Source organism: Apteryx rowi, unplaced genomic scaffold (genome assembly GCF_003343035.1).
Source record: "Apteryx rowi isolate R43461 unplaced genomic scaffold, aptRow1 scaffold_526, whole genome shotgun sequence".
Classification (NCBI taxonomy): domain Eukaryota; kingdom Metazoa; phylum Chordata; class Aves; order Apterygiformes; family Apterygidae; genus Apteryx; species Apteryx rowi.
In genome coordinates, this window is record NW_020450790.1 from 516147 (window position 1) to 540600 (window position 24454).

At 39.1% G+C, this 24454-nt stretch overlaps 1 protein-coding gene across 3 annotated transcripts in view; it reads left to right on the plus strand.

Annotated features, from left to right (window-relative positions):
* The window catches only part of PLXNB2 (plexin B2), a 260640-nt gene that overhangs the window by 183799 nt on the left and 52387 nt on the right, over positions 1–24454 (plus strand). For all 3 annotated transcript variants that reach the window (XM_026080566.1, XM_026080568.1, XM_026080567.1), the window contains exons 7-16: positions 2161–2261; positions 4457–4583; positions 6418–6568; positions 8864–8978; positions 9695–9797; positions 10265–10366; positions 15148–15240; positions 16422–16503; positions 20910–21082; positions 23510–23658. In XM_026080566.1, coding sequence (XP_025936351.1) covers positions 2161–2261; positions 4457–4583; positions 6418–6568; positions 8864–8978; positions 9695–9797; positions 10265–10366; positions 15148–15240; positions 16422–16503; positions 20910–21082; positions 23510–23658 — 1196 coding nt within the window. The remainder of the gene's footprint in view (positions 1–2160; positions 2262–4456; positions 4584–6417; positions 6569–8863; positions 8979–9694; positions 9798–10264; positions 10367–15147; positions 15241–16421; positions 16504–20909; positions 21083–23509; positions 23659–24454) is intronic.

Below are 24454 nucleotides of genomic sequence, written 5' to 3' on the forward strand. Positions count from 1 at the left end.
ATAGATGGAAGGAGAATGAGAGCCTTAATCGCTGGAACCAATAAAGTGACATAAGTGAGGGGAGAAGAACAAATGTTGGAATGTGCACTTCTGTTTTAAGAAGAGCTGGGAGTTGTGGAAATAGATATATCGGAACCCTGCCCTGGGAGTTAAAATGGTTTGGAGTTATTTGAAAAAGGCAAACCAGTAAAGGGCACGATAGCTGCACTGATGTGCATTGCTTAATGCTAAGCTAACTGGCAGATGCAGCCTGCCTCGGCAGGCAGAAATGAAATGCCGGGCTCTGTAGGCACTTGAGCAAAAGTGAAAGTATTGTTGTGATGGGTGATAGCTGGAAACAGCCTTTTAAAGGAAATCAGATCCAGAGAAAATAAGGGGAAGAATGATACAGAGGTTAGAGTCACAGAAAGAAATAAGCTCTCACTTTCCCGTTTTGCTTCTCCCCCCCCCTCCTCCTGCCTCCTTCTGCTGTGTCAGTAGCCGTGGGTGGCTGGGAGCAAAGTATTTAACGAGTCCTCCCCCCTTCCCTGTGCTGCTCCCGGAGCTCGTGCAGAGATTAGGAGAAACCCTTGCAGCTTCAAGGGGAAATTGGAAAAGACTGCACCACCCCTGCCCTGCTTATTCTGCTTCATTATAAGTAAACAGAAAGGGTTGAATCCCAAATTCCTTATGATAACTATCATATTGGGAATAAAACAGAAGCCTGGGGCAGTCGCTTAGCGCTGTTGCTAGTTCATTTGCTTGTTTTAGTTTTTACCAGTCTCTCTGATTAAGAATGTCAAGTGGAAAATCTCTAAAGTTAGATTCTTTGCATTTTGAAGCTGACTGTAAACTGAGCAGCTATTTTTTAAAATCCATTAAGTTTACATAAAACTTGGAGAGACTCTAGGGCTTGTTTCTGCCTGCCAGAGTTATGAAACAAATACTTTGTCATAAAAAAGCCATTCATTGGTACTAAGTTACTCATGAGAGGGGTACCAGTTAGTGAAACAGTGTTCCAGCAACTCAGCTCTAGTTAGGTAAGAATCTGTGGAAGGAAAAAGAAGTAGGAGAAGAGTGTTGAAAAGGAATACCTAAGTAATAATAAATACATGAAAACTATCAAATGCTGACTTTTTCCTTAACTGAGTCAGACTGAACTTTCTTAATGTGGAAGAAGGCCAAATTCCGACTTTTGAAGTAACTTTGTAACTGCCGGTTGCTTTAAATGAGAGAAAAAGGTAGAAAAAGGAAGCTTCTGTCTTGCAGGTACTGCTGCTAAACTTTTTGCACTCTTTAAAACTGAAACAGTGATCAATAGCACCAGGAGGAAGTATCCCCCGTTCCCTCTTGCACAGTTTCACCAGCATAATTAAGAGGGATGACTGTGCTGCCTCATTCTTCTGTATGCCATAGAAACAAAATTGTTTATTCTCACCACCACAGGAAAGCAAAACCAGAAGCTATATATTTACTGAGGGTATGGGAACTGATGACACTGTTTTCCCTGCTGCTTCCTGTCACAATTATTTCCATTTTCTTTCTTTTCTCTCTTAAATTTATTGCATGCCACAAGGGTTGTGAGTGGAGAAGTGCCATACCCCTGAGCACCCTGGCACTGATGTGCTTTCAAACTTCCTGAAATGCTTCTGGCCAAAAATGCCATGTATGGATGCATTGCCAAACAATTTTGTCATAGTGCTAGCTATAGGAAGGAGAAGATATTCTGGTTAAGAAATGATCTAGCTAGTTAGCCATTTGAAAGTATCCATCTCGCAGTAGCTGTTTCTTGAATTAGAAGAGCTGTTTGTGCAGTTTCTGTTCTGCAGATTTCTAGAAGTAACAACATAATCTGGAGGAACTGAAAAACTGTTTTTTAAGACACCATGATCCTGGATTAGAAAAACATCCTGTGTTACTTTGGAGAGAGATTAAAGAATACTTGCAGTGAAAAAGAGCAGGAAATGTGTAAACTTGGATTTTGTTAAGTCAAGGTAGGGGGGGTAAGCAGACTTTGTTCATATGGATTTTGTTAAAATCAAACTGAGCTCTGATCACAGTAATACAGGGTCGAGTCTGCTGTCACAGGCAACAGTGCTGTACAATCCCATTCATTAACTTTTCAGTCTCCTTGTGTCTTCTTCAGACATATTACAGTTTTCCTTACTTTTGGTTCCCTAGGTATATCGACTTCCTGTACAGGACTGTCACAAATACTCAGACTGTGAAAAGTGTGCTCAAGCAAAGGACCCTTACTGCGGCTGGTGTGTAAGAGAGGGCAGGTGAGTTGTGTGGGTATTTTTCATGTGTAGGCGGTGGCGTTGTTCGAAATTTGATGCATACACTGAGTTACTGCTTTGCTTAGCAAATCCAGCTTTTTGTACTCAGCCTTGTGCTCCTGCCAGAGATTTAATTTTAGCAAGCAAACATTGCTATTGGTCTTCTATGCACACAAATAAGTCCCGGTTGCCTTCTGCAGATTTGATTAGTTTGGGAAAAGATATATATTTCTGCTGGTACTGAAAATTACTATACATCTTATAACTGCATGTTTTATGACTCTCTGAACCATTCAGTCAAATATTCACCCAGAAATTAAAAGAGTACTCCCTATTTAAAATTCAGAAAATATAGCATATATTTTATGTAGAGCAGGAAAGCATGGAAGAGAGCAGAAAAGAAAGGATGGCTAATGTCTGAAATAAAGTATATAGATCAAATACTGGTTTTATATAAATGTGATCTATCAAGAAGTGTAGCTACACTGAACTCTCACCTAATTGTGGGAGAACAGAAACTGGCATTTGGCTGACTTATCTGTAGAGGTTAACTGAATTAATATTCAAACATATGTAAACTAGGACAGTACTGAACAATTCTGGAACGTCTCTTCTTTACCCTGGGCATTGATGGGTGTGGGGAGAGGGAAAAGCAGTCTTACAGCTCTCTTTTTGACTACTAAGTTAATTAACCCCTTGGCATGAGCCGTCGGGAATTCATGATTCTAAGTACTTGCAGTTGGAACAAAGGGGCTATTTAATTATAGTATGCAGATGAATTTCAGGCTTCTAGCTTCCTGTCTAAAAATGTGAACTATCGCATTAAGTTACCTAACAGCCCGATACGAAGCCTAATATTGAGCACCACAGAGTGAGTTATGTGTTGCGTATAGGTTTATGTAATATACTGTAACTCTTAAGCCTGGGCTTCAGTTAGCATGTGTATGAAAGTGGGGATTTGGAATATACAACCTGAACTCCTCCTGGGCTACTGGGAGTTGAAGGCTGTGTCATATATCATACAAAAGGCAATTTTCCCTAGTTTTCCCTTCAGGTTTCTGGTATGACCACTGACCTCAATATCTTGAAGTATTAATGGTCTCTTAGAACAGGCAAACATGAATTTTTGCATTTTCTGGTATTTTTTTTCCAAAGGAAAAAAAAGCCCTTCATTTCTCATGTTTTCCTCAACCACACCAGATTCTATCTCATGATCACATGCAGTACTTTTTCGTGTGTTTAGGGATTTGTTATATGGATGCAGACTCTGTACATAAATAATATCCTTAAGGGTAGGGTTGACAGAACTGTGCAGCAATTGTACTGTTTTAAAGCCTCTGACTTCTTAATAGTCTTTTGTGATAGCAGCCAGAAATACTAGCGAGTTTTCTCCTAAGCACTGCACAGGATGAAAAGAGTGTGCATGAGACTGCTCCCCCCACTCGGCCGAGCCTTTGTAGCCACATGTTCAGTTTCTGTCCTCCAGCATCTCTTCCTTCTGTCCTTCCCGTATGCGAGCTGGGAAGATCTCCTAGTATTTTTAGTGAGGCTGCACAGCCGCTGTTGCCTTCCTGTAATGGTTCAGGAAGCCTAAAGGTGCCCTGGCATAGAGAGATTCTTAGCAGTAGCCATAGTTAATGAAACCTTTCACTAGTACAGTGCTATTTCCCTAGTGCTGCAGTTTCACAGGAACTATCCGCAAGCCTGTGTACTCCCAGCAGTAATTCTCTATTGCTTTTTCCTCTCATGGGTCGCGTGTTTATTACTGCCAGCACACAGATGTTGGCCACGTGACCAACAGAAACAACAGACAGTGCCCACTCATTCAGGAGTTTATTATATACCAAAGTGAAGATTAATCAGCCTCGATTTCAGAGAATCTGGCAAAGGCTCTGTTCTTTTTTTGATGCTGTGTTAAATATTATTGCCTGTCTGTTGGTTTGGGTTGTCTAATCCTAGGTGATGTGCAAAGTATCATAGGTATATGTTTCCCCATTTCCTTTTTGATATCTCAAAGCCACATTAATACTTACTCCATCAGTATCGAAAGCTCTCTAATAGCGACACAAATGGTCAATATTAAAGCAAATTCCCTGTGATCTTATCCTGTGATTTCAGTTTCTAATGGTGAAAATGTTGCATAGTTCAGAGAAAGCAGAGTCCAACTATAATAGTGCTTTTTGTTCACATTTTATCAGGTGCACAAAGAGGGCAGACTGTGAAACAGCTGATAAGGAGAACCATTGGCTGTGGAGTCCAAGCGGCACGTGCATGACTATCATTAGTGCTGACCCTCAAAATATGAGTCGCAGAACCCCTGCTAAGGTATGACAAGAAGATGCTTTCCCTCTACGTTCTTAAAGCACATTGATCTGACTACCAGGAAAATGGTTATCCTCACTTCTTTATGTTCAGTGGTGACTGGAAATAGAATTTTATGTTTTGGGTTCCTCAGTCTTTGATGTTTCTCACAATGCTTTTCCTCACCTGCTGTTTTTGCAGGTTGTGGTTCATGTTTTCTTCTAAGAAATGCTCTTTTTGACCTTCTCTGTAAACCAAAATGATGTTAGTATGGATGACAAACTCCTTACACGTATCTGAATATTGTGAAAGTATTATACAGTATTATATTACCCATAAAAGGTAGTTGATAGGGGAGATTTCATCATGCCCTTACATCCTGTCTCAGCTCACTTGAGCATAAACTGAAGTAAGCAGCGAAGCCATAAGCTATGCCTTTAAAATGAATGGTGGATTTCCCTACACAGGGAAGTTTGAATACATGGAGAGGGTAAATTCAGCACGCGAAGCTACTCTGTGGCAACAGGGCTGAGCATTCAAAGTGTGATCAGGGTGTCATTGCTTGTGGTGATTCCAAATGGAGCATGCCAGTGCGGGTCAAGGACTTCCTGGGGATGCTCGGCAAGTAAAATCAGATTAATTTTGAGTAAAGTTATTAAATAAATTTTAATCCCTCCTATTCAAAAATAAGGAGACTTTAATTCAAATTAGTTTAATTCCATTTCTGAGTGATGTAAACAGCATTATGTTAAGACCATTTCTATGTTGAATAAAAGCATTAGTGGGATGTAATGGGTCCACTTCAAATCCACACCTTTTCTTACTTCAGATCAGCTTTCTTGAGCATCTCTGTGTAGACAAGTCTCTGGTGTCCCATATCAGGATCTTAGGCCAAAGCAGAAAAAAGAAAAAGAAACCTGAAACATAACTCAACTTCAAATGAGCATTTACCTGCTACCTGTAATATCACTAATGTCACTTCTCCTCATGATTCCTTTATTGACTGAAAGTTTTGCAGTTCACAACATTATGCACCAGTTTCGGTGGGAAAGGGGCAATTGTAATTTCCACTGTTAACAGCAAACCATGTATGGTAAAATAATACAATACAAGATTGAAAATTTTAAACTGTGTAATTAACATGCCTGAAGAATTAAATCAAGGACAGCATCCAAGATTTCATTTAATTTTTTTTAGTGTTTCCTTTCTAAGTTTTGCCTTGTTATTTTCCTTTCAGTTCCTCACAATCACACTGAACCTCCTCAATGAAAATATCAGTAAAGACCTCACCAGCGCTTTTTCAGAAATTCTTTTCTGTGCCACTTCAGTAGTAATGGTAGATCCCAGTTTTCTTCTGCGTGTACATGCAGTCTTGAGGAAGCCACTTTTCTCTTCAGCCCTTTCAAACACCAGCTTTTCCAGCCCATCCTGCCTTGTTTTTTTTGTCCACTAAGATTAATGTAATTTTAATTAAGGTCATCAGGATTTAAGTGCTAACCACTCTGCTTACTGTTGCTGAACTGCACGCTGGGGAGAAGAGCAAAAGGCAAAAGGCTGAGGATGTGTCTGTATAGACATTTTTATCTTGACCTGATGGTATGCATTGAGAGGACAAGAGGTTTTTGTACCAGTCCAATTCAACATACACCCAGCCTGGAAAAAGTAGTAGAATGGTAAGAAGAAAAGATTAGCAGATAGGAACAAATAAAAATTGAAAAGGAAAACCACCTTTTGTGACACTAGCCAAAATATCAGCTTTGGCAAGGAAAAGAGCAGCTGAAACTTCTCTGGCCATAAATCTTACTGGGCTTTGGTTAGTTTCTTTAAATGCTTTACCCTTTTAAAATATTGTTTCCAGGTGGAACTGACTGTAAGTCCATTGCCAACGTTAACCGACAGTGACCGGCTTCTGTGTACGTTTGGTGAAACTATCCATTATGCTCAATTAAAAGAAGGAGTTGTTATCTGTGATCCTCCGGATCTGATTCCTCCAACACCAAAAGGTCAAGGTAAAGAAATATTGCTGTCTTCCATATATAATAAAAGGAAAGAACGTAGCATGCTGCTTCTATTATACCTTTTTATATATGAGCTGCCTACAAGCTTTTTCCTGTTCCAGTTCTTTTCCTCCAAATAGTCTATTGTTGTTCTTTGATTTTGTCCAATCGAACTTTAATTAAAAAAAAAAAGGTTTACTCAAGCTCCAACTTTTAAAATTTCTGTATTTACAAGCTTTATCATTTCCAATGTTTCTGCCAGAAACCTGAACAGGAGTTTGGCAGAGGCATGGACATGCGGCCAGAGAGGTGCTATTCTCTGTCCCAGACGAACAAAATAAACATTACTTCGATCTGGCTGGAAGGCTGGGAAAGCAGCACATGCACTTTAGCCGTAAAGTTTTGCATCTCTGTTGTTTAGTTTTTGCTCCGCTCAGCTGTAGTTCAGTGGCTTGTTGTCTGGGCCATGTCACAAGGCTATTCTTTCTCACAGTGTTTCTCCTAACGCCTTTCCTTCTTTTACTGTGTTCCTTCTGGCTTCTGCAATAGTAAGTCCAGTGGAAAAATATGTGATCATATAATTAAAGACCTCATCGTGATTCTGAAGCACTGGTTATATGCTTTGAGGTTTGTCACCAACCATAATTCTTGTGCTATTGCCTAGCTAGTGCTTGATTCACACTTCAGGTTCATAGATTTTGATACATAGGCACATGCAATAAAACCAGTAACACAACACTGATTATTATGTGTCAAGTTAAAAAAGCGTCAGGTGCTCTTTCAGCTGTTAGAGATACCGCTGAAGATAGTCTTTTAATATGTACTAGAACTGCCAGGAGCTGTCAGAACAGTGCTTTGAAGCACTTTTAGATAAATTTCAATTCTCTTATGGCTGAAACAGGCCAAAATTCAGTTTTATTTGTCCAGAGAACAACAAAGTTAAAATCTCACTCTTAAGTTTTAAAATAGCTAGGGTGAAGGTATCAGGTTATGGTAAGTGTTAAAACGGCACTCCCTTACTGAGGGCCAATTCATGGTAGCCAAATATTTTGTAAAGCGAGACATAAAGAGACCAGGTTGATAAACATGACAGTGTGCCATCTTTCAGCATGACATGTGAGACTAGAAGCCTGTCAGGGATGGCGTTAGAGTCACCCAGTCATCTAGAAATTGTACATCCCTCTGAGTTTGGCACAGAGGGATCCATTTGAAAGGACATTCAAAAAATAATATGATGCTGTTCAGAAGCTGGGCACACCCTTCAGCAGAAGACAGACAGTTATTAAGGCAGGTGATGGTTCCTGACAGCGTGTGACCACAAATCCAGAGACATCCACTCGCTGTTAAGAAACCCTATGGAGGTTGAACGGGGCCAGCTTGCTGCAGCTATGGTCATTTCTAAAGGGAATGTGATATTTCCTGAGAAGAAGGATGCTTTCCTGCAGTACCATTGTTAGGAAATCCCCTGGCATGTCTACCAGTCTGAAATCTTCAATGGGACCCAGCACTGGCAAAGGCAACTTCCAACCAAGCCACTCACGCTCTTTCAAGAACCTGTTCAAGGAAAGCAGAGTTTGAAGTTGCCCAATAGCTTGTGAAATAACTTGTCGCAAGGGCTTAATGATTTCTGCAAAAGGTGTTTCAGACAGCTTCACTGGGAAAAACACCAGTTTCTAAAGATAAATTTTCCACTCTTAGCTCAGCAATGATCCAGACGAGAAGTACATTTGCGGAGAAATCATGTACAGCAAACTGAAGATTGCAAGTGTCTGTGGTAACTTAGCATTGCAGGCATTACTGAGCAGTAACCACAAACATTGCTTGTTTTAATTCACATGACGATGACAATTTTAATCCACAAATGAAACACGTAATTTTACATGAAGACATATTCATATTTAAGAAAATGTTTTATTTAAAGTTACTGTTCTCATGCCAGTTTTCATCTGTGTTCAATTATCTACTTACTCGGTTTTCCTTATTCTTTTAGACTCTAGCATAATGTTAGTACCATGAAGAAACACTTCCATAAACCAAAGCTATTCTGTAATTTTGCTTCTTTCGTTTATCGCGTCTATGCTTTTCTTCCAAACACCATTTACTGAAAAATTTGTAAAGGTCAAAAAGACAAATACAGAGCTCATAGATCTAAAATATAACAGGTCATGAGATCCAAAGTGTCTACTGTTTAGTTAAATACTTGCTTATGTCCTGTACAAATAATAAAAGCATTATCATTAAATCTTTCTATGCAAGAGCTAAAGAATTCAACAACCACTTAGATGATTTTTTTTTCTTTTGTGATAGATCATGTTTCAGTTCCTTTACAACTAACCTTTGAAAAGGAAAATATATTTTTTGCATCACATACTTATCCTTTTTATGACTGTGAAGAAGCAAAGAATCTTTTTGAAAATCAGCCGTAAGTATTTCAGCTTCTTAAGTGTTTAGATGCTGTAACTGTGTTTCAGGTAGCTCACAGCTGAGTTGTTGAATCGTTTTGTAATTAAGCCTTTGGCACTCCCGGAATTTTGTAGTGTCCAAATTCCTTTCCTTATGTTTTAATGGAGTTAAAAATGGCTGATGGGCACAGGTGAGCTGGTAACATAAAACACTTGGAATGTGAATATTCATGGCACATATAATTACAGCCAATTCACTGGGTTCCCATTTTTGTAGCTGCTAATGTATCTGCAGATGAGTTCTGTGGACATCCACTTACCTACCCATAAATATCAGATGTGGAGCTTTGGGTTATGGTGGATTCAACTAGGATGGTCAAAGCTGACTCTGCCACTGTTATCTTCTGTGCTCCTCCATGAGACATTGCTGCCCCAGGGCAGGCACAGCCAATTCAAACAACGCATTTTTCAGCCTGGCATATAAAGGTTGAGCAAGATCATTTCTAAACTTTGAGAGATGCGGTGATCTTCTGAGCCTTGCTTACATGTAAGGGGCAAAAAAAGCTTTGGGGAGTTCTTGAACTGTTCTCACTATAAAGTTCTCAGCTTAATATAGTAAGGATACTGTAGCAGATTGAGCTACTCTCCATGAATAAAGATGGAATTTAATTTAATTTTTTTGTCAATGGGGGAAAAAGCCTGACAGTTTGTCATGACTATCATGTTATATTTGTAGATGCTATTCCTGTGCGAGCAATAGATGGAATTGCCAGTGGGACTGGAAGAGACATATCTGTGAAGAATCATCTTCAAAACAGGATGTGATTAAACAAAATATGGTAATGTTTAAAAATAAAATTATTAGGTTTTTATTAGAACACTTCAATATTTTCTTTGCTTTTTCTCTCAGATCAGTTGGTTAAATTAGGGATTTAAAAATGATTCTAAAGTTAACTCTAGAAGTGTAAGATTTTTTAGTGACAGTGCAGAGGTGGGAATTTAAGGGTGTGATTGAGGAGGAGTAGTGAGACTGAATAGCTCCTGAAAGAATATTTTTGTTCATTTTACTATTTTGCTTCAATGGGAGGAACAAGATTTCAAGGCTGAGAAAGATAATCACCCACAGCTTTGACATATGCTGTAGTCATTTTTAGCGTGTCTAATTTGAAAGGGTGTAATCAAATCTGTCACTGTATTTTAAGCATGAAGTTCTTTAGAACAATAATTGCATTGTCCAAAGGCCAACGAAGCTTGTTGTGGTAAGACTTTTTATTTTAAATAATGTATAAAATGTTTATCTCCCCAGGAAGAAGAATGCCCACAGTTTCTAAATCCTAGTCCTCCAATAATACCTATGGAGTACCAAACAATGGTGTATTTTGAGGGAAGACATCTAGCTTATTATCAGGTAAACAGATTAATTTGAAGCTGCCATTTGAATTCCACTTGAAGTCCAGCTACACCCATTCTTTAAGCATTAGAATCTGTGTTCCTTGGTGATCTCACTCATAATTATTTTTAAAGAAGGAAAAGAGCTGCACATTTAAGTTTGTTATAACATTGATTACTGTGGTGTGGTCTCTAAATGAGAAGCCATCACAAGGAGCTGGACAGAATATCATAGCTATTAGACAGTTCTCTAAAGAACGTCAGTTGGACCTACTGAAATCCCTTGGCAATTATTTTTTTCAACTAATGAAAAGAGAGAAAATTTAGGATGTCTGAATGTTTCATATCTTTTTCTGAATAAATGCCTGAATTTTTTGGTTCTAAAGTAGCATCATTCAATGTGCTTGCTTCAGTTTGCACTATTCAAATGAAAACTATGCACTTAGAAATTAAATGTTTTTAATTGTGGTAAAATGACTTTTTGTTCAGTTTTTTTTTCTTTGACCATCAAACCAGAAGATCTGGTATTTGCTGAGCTGTAGCAAAGGTTTCTATGCTCAGTACTTCCTTCCAGAAAGCCAATTACAGAGCTTTCAGGAAGCCAGAACTTAACTGCAAGCTTTTAATTGTTGTTTTATAATGTAGTTGATGCGTAAATGTTATTGTTAGCTTGATAAAAGTGGAGCTTAACAATCACTTCTTTTGTTTAGATGATGGTTCAGGTACTGTTAGTTTCTGTTGTTTGTTTCTGCAGCATCTTTTTGTAAATATGATTAGATGATAGATACACTGGAGAATTCATTGATTGCTTAAACTACCCGCCATTTATCAAGGGAAAGAAGGCTCTTGTTTTTTGAGAGTTTTTTTCCCTTTGCCAAATTGAAGCGCTGTGTAGCTTACAGAGTCCTTCTATCACCTCTGCTATGCCTGCCGAGGGTGGAAAAGGGTAAGCAGGTCTGTAGTCTAAAGACAATATAAGAAGAAAAGTGTTCAGGGAAAGGTTAATAAGCAACTTGTAAACACTGAAATTATGTGTACTGTACAAACATATGTTCAAAAATAAGCATTTTTGCCTGAAGGCCGTAAAGTATATGTAAACAATGAGAGGTAATTTGGTGAATTTTATCTGTTATCTGAAGTGTCTGGGGCTGGTGCTGATGGGATGACCATGAATTTGGGGGAGAAAAACTAGTCTGATCTGACCCATGTTCTGCGCAAGATACGGCACACACAATCCTTAGCAAACACAATTGCGATGTCTAAGCCCAAAGGAAGAATTCAGGAGAGTTTGTGCAGGATTCTTTTGTTTAGCATTGTAAAGAGCTGACAAACTGATTTTATGCACAAGAGGAAAATCTTTCTCTGCTCCCTTGATAATAAGTGGAAGAGCCCATTCTCTCTCGAGAACAAATTCAGAGCAGATGCATAATATAGATTTGCTGAATTTGCCTTCTAGAGGACCCTCTTTCTCCACAGAGGAGAAATAGCAGAAGGAACCCCAAAGAACTGGTCTCATGTGTCTAGTTTATCATTCTGTGAATAAGCACTTTAATCTCTCTGTAGTAGTAGACAAAAGGAAAAGCAAATGTTTCTGCCCCTTTTTCCTGTGAGGTATCAATTACATTTAACAAAGCCAGACACATACGGTGGATTTGAATGATTTATCAGCAGTACTAAACAGTTTGCCTACAGACCAGACCTTGTATGCATTTATTTAACTGGGACCCAGGAAGGCTTACATGGGATTCAAGTCTCTATATGTAAAATAAACGTATAGGCCCTAGGCTGGAAAGACACCATAGAGAAGTGAGTGTCAAATGATGTTAGAATAATTTTTCTTAGAGAATAGCCATGTGGGAACATCTCTGTCATGGGAGCAGCCCCGTATATCCTGGTACAGAGGTTCATTTTTTAACCAAAATAGTAACACTTTCACCGCCAGGACTTGAAGGGCACACACAGTTACTAACAGCTGTATGCACAGACTTCTAAATTCATGTGAAAATAGACATAAAAGGCATGAAACAGTGATAATCCTACAGGCATTCCTGCATATGGGGTGATGCTAGCTGAAGCAATAACTTTGATTACTAAAAGTTCATTTGAGTAAGGGCATAACTTACGCTCAGCCTTTGGGTGAACTTCTCGTGGTGGCTCTAGAGAAGTATATGGATGGATCTTTTACAGGGCTTGACCCAAAGCCCATACATAGCATGAGGCTTGGCCCAACATAGCATGAGGCTTCTCATGTGGAAGGATTTTGCTGTAGGATATGTTGGACGTAATAACTTATTTGGAGGTAGTCTTTTTCAAGAGTGTGTTGATTAGAACATGGGTATATATCCATTTTCCTGCTGCTTTCCTTGCCGACATTTTTGGTTAGATAAAAGTTGATCAGCAAAAATAAATGTTCTATTGTCGCTTTGGAATACTAGCTTTATTACCTTGATTTAATCTGTGCCTTGCTTAAAAGGACAATGCACAGCCTATCTAATTATGGATGTGTAAGTGTACTAGCCAACATAACACATGTAAGCATCTCTACTTGTAGATGGAGATTAGCAGTGAAGGTTTGGGCTTTTCACGGTGAGTAAGAGAAGTGGATAGCTTCTAAAACTGCCATTGCAGAACTGACAACGGAAGAATAAGCTCACAATTTTTTTATGCTCCTCTTAACCTGTGAACGCTTACCCTACAATGAATAGATCTCCTTGTGGAGACCTTTGCTGAAGAGGAGGTAGACTAAAAGAAGAGAAGTTGTTGACTGTTTTTCTGCCCCTCCTTTCTCTGAAAACATTTCAATAGCAAATAAAAGTGAATCCAAGCTATCATCATTCTCTTGGGAATAGCCACATCCAGAACAAGCAGTTGAGAGAGACACCAAAGGAAAGTTTAGTACTGATCAGTTGTATTGCATGCAACTTCTAAGAGATATTCTCCAGCTGAGTCCCTGGAAGATTGGCACAATAGAAGAAAAAGATGTACCAGCATCAAGATAACCTTATTAGCCCTTCAAATATTTTAGTTAAAAGTAATTTCCCATTTGGATTTGCCTTTATCTTGTGTGTCTGATGTATAACCCACTTCTCAGTGTTTACTACATGTCTCTTCTTGCACCCAGACTAATGAGTGTAAGCTTTATAGCCTTCTGCTAGATAGTCTAGCAACTCCTGATTTTGTTTCACTCCAAGTTGGCAGCTGCCACATACATAAGCTTCCCTCCATGCCCAATGTGTTCTGTTAAGCATGTGGGGAAAGCTTTATACAGCAGCAGCAACAACAGAATTTGAACACTTGAAAAATACATGATATACTGAAATGAAGAATAAAGAAAGCAAGGCAGTGTTTCTCAGGAAAAGAGATTTATAAGGTGCTTTAAAAATTGGAGGAGGTGCACATTTTCGGTAAAATAGAATGGGCTGTAAAACCTTCAGAGAAGACTTTTCAGTAGCTCATTTTCTATGTGCAGCTTCTGAGAAGGAAGAAGTAAAAGGTTGTTTTCCCTCTATAACATAAACCTCTCAGAGACTGGAGCCAGGCCCATTGCCTGGTTAAGCGCATGCTTTTCCTCAGCCTCAGTGCTTGGTGGGCTCTCTTGTGTCCTCTGCCCTTCCTGGTGTAGTGAAGGGACCATGGGAAAGGTTGCTTCTTTCCACTGCCCTAATTAGATAAGCCTGGTGGTCCTTGAGTTACCTATAATTCCACTATTGAAGAAGTAGCTGCAAATAAATAGAGTAAGATCTGCTTTTCTGAGGCATGAAGCTTAGATGACAACAACAGAAGACTTACTAACACTTGGAGCAGGATGGAGGAATAAAGTAATCAATTTTTTTTTGCCATATACTCTAAGATTCAAGCAGTTCTGGATGAAAGCAGGGACTGTCCTTTACATCCACAGAAGGCATCAAAGGTGAAGGTGATCTTGTCCCTCTATGAGCTGGCTTTAGTTTTGTAAATCTTTGGCAACAGTACAGGCTTAAAATGTCCTCGCTGGTTGTTTCTCTCTCCCATTCTTCTTGCGAAACTATTTGCGCAGCTGTGCTGTGGGCCAGATCAGGAGACTGACCCAGCACAGCACCAGTGTTGTGGTTTTAGTTGGTTTAGTTGGCCAGGTTAGTTTTAGTCAGCTCAGTTCCCTGATCAAACCACAGAAAAACCATGCCAAGAGTTTTGCCAGTGAGGCGCAGGTGGGTATGTGCCACAGCCTAAAGGTAGGAATTTAGGATTTAGGGCCTAGGGAGAAGAGAGGGGAAAAGGTGTGCGGGAGACAGGATTACCCTTAAGCGGGTACTGCCATCAAAGACTGGCTTGTGAAAACACAGCTGGGGTCTTGGGCAGGCAGAAGAAATATAGCCAGCAAGGCTTGAGAGTTGTTCGTTCCAGCTTCCTGTGCAATTCTTACATTCCTGCTCTGCCCAGATTCCCTACTGAGAAAACCTTAAAGGGTAGCACTCACACGGCTCTGTTAATAACACATCCGATGTGTGAAGTTATCCAATATTCAGATTCTTGGCTTTTTCTTATTACTCCCTGAAACTGAGTGCTAGCTATGCTTTGGCTTTATTTGTACTGCTCTGGTGCTTGCGCAGTTGAACAAGGGTCAGAATGGTGCAGCTAAGTAGCAGATTGTGCTGGCTCGATGGTTCATTAGCATTGTTTGGAGGTGGCGATTTTAACTGGTTAGCCTTCTCCATTTGATCTTATTACTTCCAGTGCTCAACAGGATATTGCTTGGTGCTTTTACTTTATTATGCTTGATGGTGCTGTAAAGATTCTAAGCTGAACTTTTCTCTTCCATAGGATAAAAAATTTGTGGTTGGAAACAGCCAATTTGAATTTGAAGCTCCCGTTGATGAACCAGATGAGGGAAAATTCTCATTCATGAGTAAAGAGGTAAATGCAAAAGTATGTTTTGCCTACAAAATATATTCAGTCCTCCTAGTCCTGTTCCAATACCCACATGTGTCCAGAACCATACAAGAAATGTTGGTTTCCGTTAGAGGTAAAAAATAATCTCTCATGAAGAGTCTCCTTTGGCACTAGTGGTCAAAGGCAGCAAAGGAAGTTCCCGGGGTCTCTCCTTAAAGCCCTATGTCTTCTTCCTTGATTTCTTTGTGTGTGCCATTCATGGATTTATTAAACTGTCCCTGGAGAAATGTTGGATGATTGCTCTTTTTTCCTTCATTTTTTATACAATCTAGTGACATCATCATGGATAAAAGATGAGAATTTCAGATTTCTCCCTCTCCACACACCAATTTGTTACCTTTCCTGTGACATAGTTTTTTTCATTTGTAAAATTCTCTCAGGTTTGTTTAACAGAGAAAAGAAATAGCATTCAAAATAGTAGTCTAGCTACCAAATTCAAAGTTAGGTTCACAAATATTATTGTGACTTTAACCTTTTTTAAGCTTATAAACTTAGTCTTACAAGCTTAGTAACAAGCTTAGTTTAGTGAACTAATTAGCATTTATGCAGCGTTTGAGCCTGGCACGAAGCATACACTTTATAAAGCCCTTATATTTTCTTGGCTCTTTTTCTTTCCCACCTGTTGATATTGCTGCTGTCTTTTTCAACCCTAGCAGAAGCTCATATCTTGGAGCGTGTGAACCTTGTGCTTTGGCTGCAATGAGGGGGTTGCACTGCTAAAGATGCAAGAGATTTCCCCTCCATGTGGTGCGAGTCTACTGTGGCCACGCAAATAATAGGGCCAGATGGCATGGGAAGGAAGAGCGCAGCAGGCCCAGCAGCTATTTTTACTGAAACTGTACAGTACCCTAGCTACTTGGATGCTTATAACCAAACGTAAATTAAATTAATGAAAAGTAATGATTCAGTAGGTATTCAGGTTTTGCTCTCCCTTGGTACTTTAAAATTCTGATTGTGAAGGATTAGCTTCATTAAAACATTTTTCTGTGAATATAATTGGCCAAGAAGAAAAAACAGGACGTATGTATCAGGTTTGTGATAGTTTCTAAAGCCTTCACAGCTCTGATTGTTAAGAATCATGGGACGCATAAAATTTACCTTGCAAAATGCAAACATAAATGTCTTTACTATGTCCTCTTTTCCAGTTCTCCTATAGTGCAAATGAAACCCTACAACTAAACTTATCCATAAGAACAGATAAGGTCAAGATTGACAGCAAACTGATGGGTAAGTATGAAATACGGGATTAAAGAGAGGTAAATTAGACTAAATGAAAATCTGTTCCTTCATAAATTTTGGAGTTATGAAGATAAGAATGTTACCTTTGCAGGGTTACTAGTCTTGGGAAAACAAATCTGACAGAGCAAATGTTATAAATACTAAACTCATGAATTAAACACCAGTGTTTTTTATATTGAAGGCTGTTTTAAAAATGTTACCAGTATTTTCAAATTTGATTTTACTCTGAAAAGCAATCCTAATAGTGAAGCTTCATAGTGCTACTGTTAAAAAGTACTTCAGTAGTTTGATTTTAAATGGCCGTTTCCCTTTGCCACTCTCTGAAAGGTACAATGAACTTGCTCCCTCCATTAGTAGAAAAGTAATCTTTCTTATTGCCACTACTATGGACTTCATCAGAAATCTGAACTTTAAACTGTGTCTCAGCTCCTGAGTGACAGATTCTGCAGTCTTCATGTCTGCTGGCAATCTGCAATACACAGAAGCATTCCATATGCTTTCATCTTTTTACTTTATTCATTTATTTCTATGGCAATGAAAAGTATACTAAGTGTTTTATAGCACAAATAAAAACTTGGTCTCTGATAGAAATTGCTTATTTCTTTATTTTTATTTCTTTCAGTTTATAATGATGAAGCAATTATGTCTGTGGGCCTAGCCCAGAGCTGAGTTGAGAAGGTCCATTAAAATCAGTGGAACAATATCTGGGAATTGGTACCGACCTTACAGTTCTTTGGATTGAAGTTTAAGGCATAATCTTGCAAAAACTGCCAGGCAATGTGCCTGTTACTTATGTGATGAGTCAACATCAGGAGAACTAACACTACCCCCAAGTAATTTCCCCTGTGAATTAAATCTTCAGACTGTACTTTTCCATCTGTACAGTATTTAATTTATTCCCTTTCTTATAAGCAGCATAGAAGTGGGTTTTTAAAAGGTTTTCCCTATGGTTCTGTGTGCAATGCTGAAAGCACTTAAGAGAAGACGTGGCATGAATGTTTTGGGGAGGTCGTATTACAATCTCACAGTGTCTTAATTTCCATTCTAAAGGCTGTGTTTTTTAAAATTGCAGAATTTTGACCAAATGTTCCCAACATCTATTTCCCAGCCTGGAAAAAAAGCTAAAAGTAGTAGCTGAGTTGTTAAAGAAAGGATATTATTCAGATCAAAATAGAGAACTCTTGCAAAAATGAAAGGAAAAATTATCAATAAATGTCTCTTCTCCTTTTATTATAAAAGTTTTTTTCTCCAAATTCTCTCCTGCTTTAAAATTTCCTTGTCATCTGAAGTCCAGAGCATAATGGTCCTTATGCATCTTGAAAAGAATTGACTTTGGGTGTGCAGGAGCTGCTGAGAAGCACATTTGAACTTGCCAGTAAAAGAAACCTTTCTTTGTATAAAATGCTTTAGTGAATACTAAGTTACGATAGCGTTTTTACATCTCAAGCCATCAGGGGTTCTGAACAGTATGGAATCCAATATATCCCTTTTATCCTTTGTCCTTTTTATCAATGATTTCACAGCTGGTATCTCAAGGTGATGGATAAGAGTCTGAATCTAATGAGTGGCTTGCTGCTGGTACATTTAATGAGCTGATCAGTGAACAAGGGCAGTGTTTAATGCTTTACGGCTCTAGCTTTCTGTGTTGCATTTATGCATCTGGATGTGAGGGACTTCAAGACGTTACAGTGTTAATGTTGTTTACCAAGGGATGGCATGAAAATCCCTGTCCCCTCAATGAGGGATAGCAAAGTAATTCAGTAAGTGTATTCCCTTGCTTTGCCAGGTGGCCACATGGCGGTGTGGGTGAGTAATGCAGGGTTTAGGAAGGCAAAAGGAAGATTTGTTTGACAACATGACCTGTCCAAGTTCCTGTGCGGGAACAACCTGTTTGAGTGCTGGATTAGGAAAGTGCTCTGGTTCATGTGAAAGCAATTTGCAGCATAGAAGTGAGGATGCTTTTCCTGGCTGCTGCCTGCACTCTCTTCTGTTCATGAAAAACAGTAACTCACCAGGCCTGTCAGTCAGGTAGTTTTCCCCAGCACTGGGTTCACATCCAACATACAGAGTGAATAGTTAATACACAAACTGTTGAAAATATTATGTGGGTTATGTTTGTTACTTACAGTAACTTACAGTGACTTACATATTGATGTGCTCAACATATAAGACAAATGATGCTGCTCCTACCTTGTGTTCATCGATTCCTTGTAAAGTCAAGATTGGAGTTGAGTCAAATGGATGCTTTTTCTCATTGATTATTGTTACAAATGTCAAAGTCTCTCAGCTTTGCATACACCTCCAATGAGGTCTCGACTGGTTTTGTGCTGGTCAAGCTACTGGAAATCAAGTGGATATGCTGATTAGATGTAAGAAAAGTTAAAATCTGAATCAGCCTTCACTTCTGTATTAACTCTTCAGTGTAAGGGAAAGAACAAAAACATGTTATTCTACTAAAGACTGTGGCTGTGAAAATGAATGTGGAGATTTTAAATACGTGGCATTTAGAGAAGAACTGCCCTTGAGTGGTTGTCCACTCTCATGCAAATGGCAGAGAGACTGTAGCCAAATTTTGGGCATCTGTAATATTGTTCATGCCTAACAGGGAAAAAAGGACACTGCTGAAAAAATAATGGAAAAGCAGCATTCTCATTTTATTTTTTCATTTCGGTAGCAATCTGACATGGTAGCTTCTTGGAATTAGATATCAAAAGCTACTGCTGCTGCTTTTATATAGGAGGATATCTAGGAGGATAGTGCATTGAAGTGTTAGTGACTGGAGGGTGGTTTTGCCGGTGCCCTTCCTAGTGTCCTGCTCCTCCAAGAATAAAAGTATCAGGGTGTGCCTTCTTGAAACAGACATTTTTGATGGCCTTTGCCATATGCAGTCTCAAATGGATTATTCTAGTTTCTCTTCCACACCTCTGATCATATCTGTTTACCCCAGTTTACTTACTGAATCTCACTTTAAGGATGAACCTTTTTTGAAAAAAGCCATTAAAGTCACTAAGGGTACAGTTTCATGAAACTTAGCACATAAAACAGCTCATCACCATGGGAAAAGAGAGGTGTTGATTCTCTGTCTTTTACTCCCCACTCCCATCTGTGCACACATTTAACTCTTGAGAGAGCACAGGAGGAAACCTGGATAGTTTTCTGCTGTTCTAGTAAGTTAAGTCAATTCACAAACAGACCCAAGAAGTGCCAAGCCTTGATGACAGAGAGTGAGACTCTGTGGCCAGAAAAAGAACAGCCTAAGGGCAGAGAGAAGCAGGGATGAAGGGCAGGAGCAGGAAAACAAGTGGGCAAGAACTTCTTCTTTTTATTATAATCAGCTCAGCTGCCCAGGGAATCACAGCACTCCTGGGCTGACTAGCTGAGTTATCTGTGCAACATGCACACTTCCCCTAGAGAAACGTATGACATCTTTTCAGCTTGTTCATTTTCTTCTGGGCCAGCTCTCAAGTGCATCTCCAAACATTTCCTTGCGAATTCAGGCTTTCCTTATGGTGCTGAACAGCACTGCTACATCTCAAGGCTTGTGTTTATTTGGGAAAATTAATTTTGTTCAGTGACTCTGCATTGTTCTAGAAGACCGATGGGGGCCAAGATAAGCTTAGTGTCTAGGATAGTTAGTGCATGGTTCATCAATAACAGAGGCATGACAGTCACAACAAATCATCTCTTGCTTCTGAAGAACTAAAATTAAACCGCACTACAGAAGGAATAAGGCATACAACAGGGTGGCAATTCAAGGCAAAAGGGGAAACAAAAGCAAAAAACAAGTTTGGCTTTCTCCAGAGATATAAGTAAAGACCTGGTGAAATGAAGAAGTATTAACTTGGAGAAAGGATAACACTTAATGAAGGGTTAACTCTCTGTTCTATTCAGGTTTTAGTGATGATTCTGAAAAGGCCCAAATGGCTGGCAGAGGTCCCATGCCAGCTGATGTCCGCCCGTAGCAACACACATGTGAGAGTTATACCCTTCCCTGCAGACATTCCTGGCTTCCTTTTTGGTGCACCAGGAAGACCTGTTTATTTGAACTTGTCTTTGAATAGATGCATAGTCAGGTTCATTGAGGATACTTGGACAAAAAACTTTGTGTTTAAATGCTTTGACAAAGCCTGAGTGATAAAGGTGTATTTGGGTTCTACACAGTAGTTTGTTCAGAGTCTGCCTATGGATGGTTTTGAAGTTTTTCTGTATAGTCAGAAATACAGCTTTGTTTCAGCATCATTCAGAAGTTAAGTGCATAGTGTGCATATTCTTCACAGGACTGAACGGAGCAGCAGGGAGGCTTTGTACATAGGACTAGTTTTCCTTCCAATAATATACTGAATATCCTTGAAACGGAGGGAAATGTCTAAGTGCATTTACCATTCTTATTTCAGTGACTCTGTACAACTGCTCTTATGGACGAAGTGACTGCAGTTTATGCCTTGCGGCCGATCCTGACTACAAGTGTGTCTGGTGTGAAGAAGATGGCAAGCCAAGCAAGTGTGTTTATGAAAAACTCTGTCATGCTCCTCCTACTGACACATGTCCTCATCCAGAAATTACTCACGTAAGATTGCTTTTTTTTTCTTCCTCCCAATATATTATTCTTCAGGAGAAAGCATCTAAGAAAGCTCATCCTGAAAGGCAGTTCTTCCTTCTAGGGTGTTAAGCAAGCCTCTAAATAGCTGCAAGGAAATAATGCCAGTAGTGATGTGTGTGAAAGGTTTGTAAAGACTCGTAATAAGAGACTGAATGGAGTCTTTGAGACTCCTTGTTCTGTAAGCCTTGTTCTCACTGTGCTGTAAGCCAGGCTAGCAGTGTATGCTTAAACACGGCACTTGATTCTTGGGAATTAGCACGGATTTTTTTCTGTCCTGAAATCTGTTCTACCTAGAAGATGTCTATAAAAGAGGTTCACCACGTGTGGAACTACGAGCCCTTAGCAGGCTCATTAACAGGCTTCAAACTAGACTTTTTCATGGCATTTAATAAGGGAGCAGGTTGTTTCTGTGTCATGACTTGTTTTCCAGGTGTCAGTGATTTTTTCCAGCCCATACTGGAATGAAACCCAAGGCTGTAGAAGTTTAATGTAAGAAGTCAGAGAGAGAGGGGGAGAGAGAGAGAGATGCCAAATGTCCACCCCTTACACGGCAATACTTCTGTGGCTGATGCGTTCACCCAGGACGAGGGAAAAGCATTGCTTTGCCTTGGTCAACCAGTAGCTGAAGCAAAAAGTAATCTGCTTTCAGTAGTTGCTTTTCAGCAGCAAGCCAAATGCTGTTTTTCTGGGCAGGGTGATTGCCTAGAAAGCAGTGATGCATACTGCTATTGGGCAAATCTAAATTACTGTAACAGCGGTGTTAGTACTTCAAAACTCAAACACACAGTTTGATAAAAATGTATCTCAAGCTGTCAAAAAATGCAATAACTGTGTGACAGAGGCTGAGAACCATAAAAGGGATATATTTTACTCAAATAAGATAATAACAGTTTGATTCTGAAATCTGGGGCTCAAACTGGCAGCGATGCAAAGAACCTGCTGAGGCTGCGCAGTTAGAGTTGCAGTGTGGGCACCACCAAAATGGCAGTAGGGTGTATGAAACTGGCCATGATGGTGTGTTCAAGAAGAAATGGCAGGTAAACATTTAAAGTCTGCTGAGGAAGGCAGATATCCTGAAAGCTTGACAGAGCATATGGATAAAAATACTTGTATAATGTCTCTGCCATAATAAAGATGGTTTGAAGGAGGAGGAAAAGGAGAACAAAGAAGAAGAAAAGTATTTTCACTCTGTGAAACTGTTTGTACATAGTTGTGAATTAAACAGTAAATACCAAAAATGTTCTGATATGTTTGTTTTTCAAAGCTGTTGTTACTTTCAAATTAGTGCAAAATAATTTGGAAACGCAAACTGTTCAGTCATTTTTCAGCTAGTGTATTTATGGGTTCAGTGCAAAGGAATGGCCAGTAGTTAAAAGATCTGGCTTTGGAAATTTGAAAGTGTGGGAAAATAGTCAGAACAAGTGATTCTGGAGCTGGATTGGACAGCAAGCAGCAACAGCCATGCCTCTGTGCTCAGGCTTGCTTACAACTTAGATCTAGCAAACCCAGCAGACATTAAAGTCCAGACTTTCAGAAGCTGCGTTTGCTTGGCTTCCAGCATTTGGAGCTGTGCCGTCTCCCTCTCCCTGAAAATAAACTTAGAGCCCTCCAGAGTTGAACACCTGAGAAGGTCTTGCTGGAGCTGCTCCCTGTATTGTGTTAGCAAAGCAGGTCACTCTCCCAGCAGATTTTCAGAATCCTAATGCTTGTTCAGGCCATCCATTAACCTGAGAAGTCCACTGCCACCACAGGATTTTTTCAGTCTACATTTTAATCACAAATTATTTAACTAGCATCGGTCCATGTAGTGCAGCATCCTACTGTTTGATGCAATAAGGAAGACCGGGGACTAAAGAAACTTCTGCAGAGACTGTGTGGGGCATATTTTCTGTTTGGAAGGCGTGCTGTTCTGCTATGAACCCAAAGGGTGAAAACCATGGGAAAAAGAAAACCAAAAAAAACAAAAACAAACAAAAAAAACCCCCCAAAACTGAAAATAAGGCTAGAAATGCTGAGTGAAATGATTATTGGGGAAGCCCATTCCATTTGCTTTTCAAAATCATAGTGCTTTAAGAGATGAAGCAAATTTAAGACAGAATAAACACTAGGCAAGAACTTTATGCATAAATGTCTGCCACAGAGTTTTGTTGGAATTATGTACTGTATGCTTAGATTACAAGAAATCTGTAGCTAATTAATATGTGTTCCGAGCTTATAAATAACTAATAACATTAATAAGTTACATAGCATCTATTTATGCGGATCCTACAAAAAACGTCTTTTTCATTCTAAGTGCCGGTAAGTCAAAGTAGCTTTAAATAATATGAAAGAGCAACATGGTCACTGTAGTATTTAAACCTGCTTTTTTTTTATTTTCCCCTCACGCCAACACAGATTGAGCCAAAAACTGGACCACTAAGTGGCGGAATTCTTTTGACCATAATGGGATCTAATTTGGGTATAAAAGCAGAAGATGTAAAAAATATAACAGTGGTAGACCAAGAATGCCTTTTCAAAGAGGAATTCTACTCTGTTTCCACAAGGTAATTGCTGCATATTTTTCACAAGATTTTAGGAGAAAATAGAAACTTCTGTGCACTTTCAGGAGAAGAAAAAGATCTCCTTGCAGTTACAAGAAATTATCAATAGAAGAAAAATCTAGTGCAATATATTTGTAATATTTCATTCTAACATGTCTGAGGATTTATTTAAAATTGTTGCAGATTCTAATGCAGCAACAAATTTATGATAGAGTACTACCCTTGTGTTTTGGATTGCTTTTTTTTTCATTTGTTTGAAAAGCTTTTATGAATTATTACCATAGATGTTTTAAAACTATTTATTTGTTTTTAAATTCAAGGCATCACAGATGTGCAGCCAGTCATTAAAATCTGTATGAAATCCAAACCACAGTGCATCCAGGCATACAAAATGTATGGGAAAGTTAGGCAAAGCAAGAGGAAGCTTGATTTTTTTTTGTTTTAGTCTAGCCACAAAGATTCTTTCCTGGGGGCAGGGAGGGAGCCCTGAGTTTTGGTGAAGCTTTAGATGACTAACTTTGATGGCAGAGCTGACAAGTCCGCGGATGTTGAATTGCCTAAGCAGGTTGGCAGATGCTTCGTGGATTACTTGTCACACTCTTAAACACCACCAAAAGTGAAGATAAGGTTCCTAAATTCTTCTAGAGATCAAGTGCTTACTACAGTTTTTATCAAGCATCTAATTTCAAGAGAGAAATACCATTTTGATATTAGCTGATAAAAAGCATAGCATCAAGGATCAGTAGTAATATTAATAGTAATGATGTATATCAAACAGTTTGATTTTTTTTCTTTCACT